Here is a 3,866-nt window from a genome sequence, read left to right as displayed (position 1 = left end):
TTCGACTTTATTCATGTGCAGTGTGCTTATGCTACTCATATTCTGTAAAACTCTTTATTTAAGAATTATTGAATGCTTTTTTTTTTGTATGTATGCCCATGTATGTATTTATGTTGTTACAGATATGCGACGTTTCAGAATGTTGATACTGGAGGTTAAATAATGAAGCAGTGCATATTGCTAAGTGTCCAGACGTTTGTCGGCCGAGATGTTAATGTTGTTTTCGTTCCCCTTAGCTTGAAGCCTTCCCCTTTAAGAATGACTATCTCCAACTTACTTAGCCAATGCCTGGGCACCGAGGACCTTAGAAGCCAGGCGTGAAACGTGAGCCAGTAGTTGTTTAAAGGGATTATTCTTCCCACCCACAATCCAGTCTCTTCGGGCTAGTTAGCATATCACGTGCCTGCGCTTTAATGAACTGGACACATGGATATAGTCGTGCGCATGCGCGTGCGTAAAATGTAGTTGGAAATGAGGTATCAGTCTTGGAGTAGGCGACTTTTAAAAAGCATCGGCAGCCCGTGATATGACGACTTCGCTGGTCCTGCATCCACGCTGGGCGGACACCTTCATGTACGTGTATGAAAAAAGCCCGAATGAAAATAATCAAAATAAAAGCCAAATTATGGAAGGATTGAGCGGGAATTGCCCTGCGACTCATTGCAGGGAATTGATCTCACACCCCGCGCTGGGGCGGCATTCCGGTACCATAGCGACTCACCAGGGATCCGTGTACTCGGATATATCTTCCCCAGAAACTGGGCGACAGTGTCCCGCTCCTCAGACGTCATCTAGCGCCTCTCTGAGTTATGGCTACCCCTTTGGAAACCCTTACTACGGTTGCAGATTATCTCACTCGCACAACGTGAACTTGCAGCAGAAACCATGTTCATACCATCCAGCAGAAAAGTATGCCGAGACGAGCAGCGCTTTGCCCACGGAGGAGCTCTCCAGCAGGGCAAAAGAGTTTGCTTTCTACCCGAGTTTTGCCAGCTCGTACCAGGCGGTTCCAGGATATTTGGACATGTCGGTGGTTCCCAGTATTAGCGCGCATCCCGAGCCACGTCACGATGCATTGATCCCCATGGAGGGCTATCAACACTGGGCTCTGTCGAATGGCTGGGATGGGCAGGTGTACTGTTCAAAGGAGCAAACACAGTCTTCTCATCTTTGGAAATCTCCGTTTCCAGGTATGTCTTAGCACAGGTGTGAAATCATTTAAATATTGAAAAGAAGGGGGGGGAAATCAAAATACATTCATAACAGGAATAGTACGATTTCCTGTTATAAGATATACTTTTTTTTCTCCAACTGTAAACTGCAAAGTATTCTCCTTAATGAAATGTTTCAATATATATATTCTTGCCTAAAAGTCATCAGTCGATTTAAGAGATTTCAACTCAAACCTCTAAATAATGCATTACGATTGGCACCCATAAGGTCTACATGAACCTGTCAAATGTTCAGTTTTTAAGGTCTATTCATTTTTGACACGTGACAGTTGGGAAAGGCTCAACTGGCTTTCCAGAGCAAGAAATTGAGCAAATCCTAAACACAAGCAAGACTGAGTTTAGTTCGCCTATATGCATTTTATTTACACCCTCTCTATAAAATACACTCTAAAAAAAAAGGCTCGTAATCATAGGGGAACCTTTTTTAGTGCTATATAGCACCAATTTTGGTGCTTCAGTGGTTCTTCAGCGGTTCTTCAGAGGTGCTATATAGCACCTTAGTCAAAGAACCGGTGAAGAACCTCTGAAGAACCGCTGAAGAACCACTGAAGCACCAAAATTGGTGCTATATAGCACTAAAAAAGGTTCCCCTATGATTACGAGCCAAGAACCATTTTTGGTGCAATATAGAACCTTTTTTTTTTTTAGAGTGTAGTACAATGTTTGAGTGTCGTATCTGGTTAGAGAGGATAGTCATATATTAACTCGGATATTATTGAGTCACAGGATTCTTAATCTAGGAAAGTCACGCAATTTGGAACTTGGGTATGGCAATACTGCCTACCTTTGCTCCTCCCGTGTGATAATTTAGGTCTCATTTGTACCACGCATATAAATCTTTGTCAGCAGTGATCGGGAGCGGTGCCCCGCAATCTGTTATGGACATTTTGCGAATGCCATGGAGCATTTTTCTGTAGTCAAGTTATTGATTTTAGCTGTGGGCAAAAAATATTGCATAGGACTCGATTGTTCAGTATTGTTAGCTCAGCTGTGCCAAATCAAAATGACAAAATGCCAATGTTGGTAGAACTCCGTATACTGTCGCATTATAGTGGCTATAGTGAATACTTGTCACCACCAATACGCCCCTGACCCGTTTAGCAACCCCCACCCACCCCCACCGCCAGAGGAGGTCACACACAAACAGGTAGACTATATATTAAAATATATAGCAAAATAGGCTTTTTAATGCAGTACTTTATATGATCATGATGTTTTCATACATAGTCCAAACCAGATTCTTAAAGTCTGTTTGGGACCGTTTGACAATTATACGTGTATGATAGAAGGGCAGTGGACATGCCTCTGTCTAAAATGTTATTTACCAATGTAATGACAGAGAAAATCCTGGAATACATCTGAATGTGTCTGTGCTTCTGCTGCTAGATAAGCCTTCACCTTATTTTACCTTTCCTATGGCACAGTGAGGTAGTGATTTGGGGAAAAGAATGTTGCTGGGCGTCAGTGCTGTTACATTATAATTAAAATACACGTGATTTTATATAACAGTATATTGTATTGTAACTGAGGGGTGTTTGTTTGACAAACACTTGACATATACCCAGAATTATATATAAAAAAAAAAAAAAGACTTTAAAATGAGGATGATTTGGTCTTTTCACAAATCACATCCATCCAAAGATTTTTTATCATTATATCAGTGTTGGTTAACCTATTCACTGCAATGCTGAAAAAAGGCTACATAAAGTCACGTATAGTAAATTGGACTGAAACATATCATTCACCCACTTATAGATAGATATATATTAGTAGCTAATATAATTTTTATATTATTCTTTTGTTTTTTAATCAATAAAGTAACTCACAATAAGAACATAACTCCCGTTATGGCATTTGACGCAACATTTAAATAGAAATCTGTGTGTCCCCATGTTGTCAAATTGACCAGAACTTTCACCAGTGTGTCATTGGACAAACGGGTTAAAATAATGCTTCCATTTACTTTTTGTTTTTCAGATGTTGTTCCGTTGCAGCCAGAAGTCAGCAGTTATCGGCGAGGGCGCAAAAAGCGTGTTCCCTACACCAAGATACAACTGAAGGAACTGGAAAAGGAGTATGCAGCAAGCAAGTTTATCACCAAAGACAAGAGACGACGCATCTCTGCGACAACCAACCTCTCAGAACGCCAAGTTACTATTTGGTTTCAGAACCGCAGAGTGAAGGAGAAAAAGTTTGTCAGTAAATCCAAGACTAACAATCACATGCATACTTGATGCATGTTTCGTATTTTTTCCCCCCGCCATCTTATATCCTTCCGTCCAGAAAGTCTGATATTTACCTCTGTTCAGAAATCATGAATGAAGAACATCCGGGCAGCCTCAAGCCTAACCTGTCTTCTTTCACTTTATTTAATTTAAATCATGCACACAGTACAACAACCGCTCATTCTTTGGCTTTTTGGGCATATGATACAAAACTGTGAACATACAGAAGAAAAAAAACATTTCAACTTCGTCCTTTTCTATGAATGTACATATATAAATAATAAATATTTAAAATTACACAAATATCAAAGACACACATGGTTTACGTGCATCTGAAAACGAAAGCAGACGCGACCCTTCAGCATCTCTTCATATGTGCGTCAAAGCCAGCCAGCAGAAAACACTCGAT

General features: G+C 40.5%; 1 protein-coding gene across 1 annotated transcript; it reads left to right on the top strand.

Annotated features, from left to right (window-relative positions):
• Positions 1 to 526: 526 nt before the first annotated feature.
• Positions 527 to 3,466, top strand: hoxc13a (homeobox C13a; the record flags this gene model as incomplete). Its single annotated transcript, XM_079803270.1, has 2 exons — positions 527 to 1,190; positions 3,210 to 3,466. The coding sequence occupies 2 exons, from the start codon at positions 527 to 529 to the stop codon at positions 3,464 to 3,466; spliced, it is 921 nt and encodes a 306-aa protein (XP_079659396.1).
• Between the last annotated feature and the right edge of the window lie 400 nt (positions 3,467 to 3,866).

Source organism: Gobio gobio (assembly GCF_949357685.1).
Source record: "Gobio gobio genome assembly, chromosome: 21".
Taxonomy (NCBI): domain Eukaryota; kingdom Metazoa; phylum Chordata; class Actinopteri; order Cypriniformes; family Gobionidae; genus Gobio; species Gobio gobio.
This window is presented reverse-complemented; position numbering and strand designations above follow the sequence as displayed.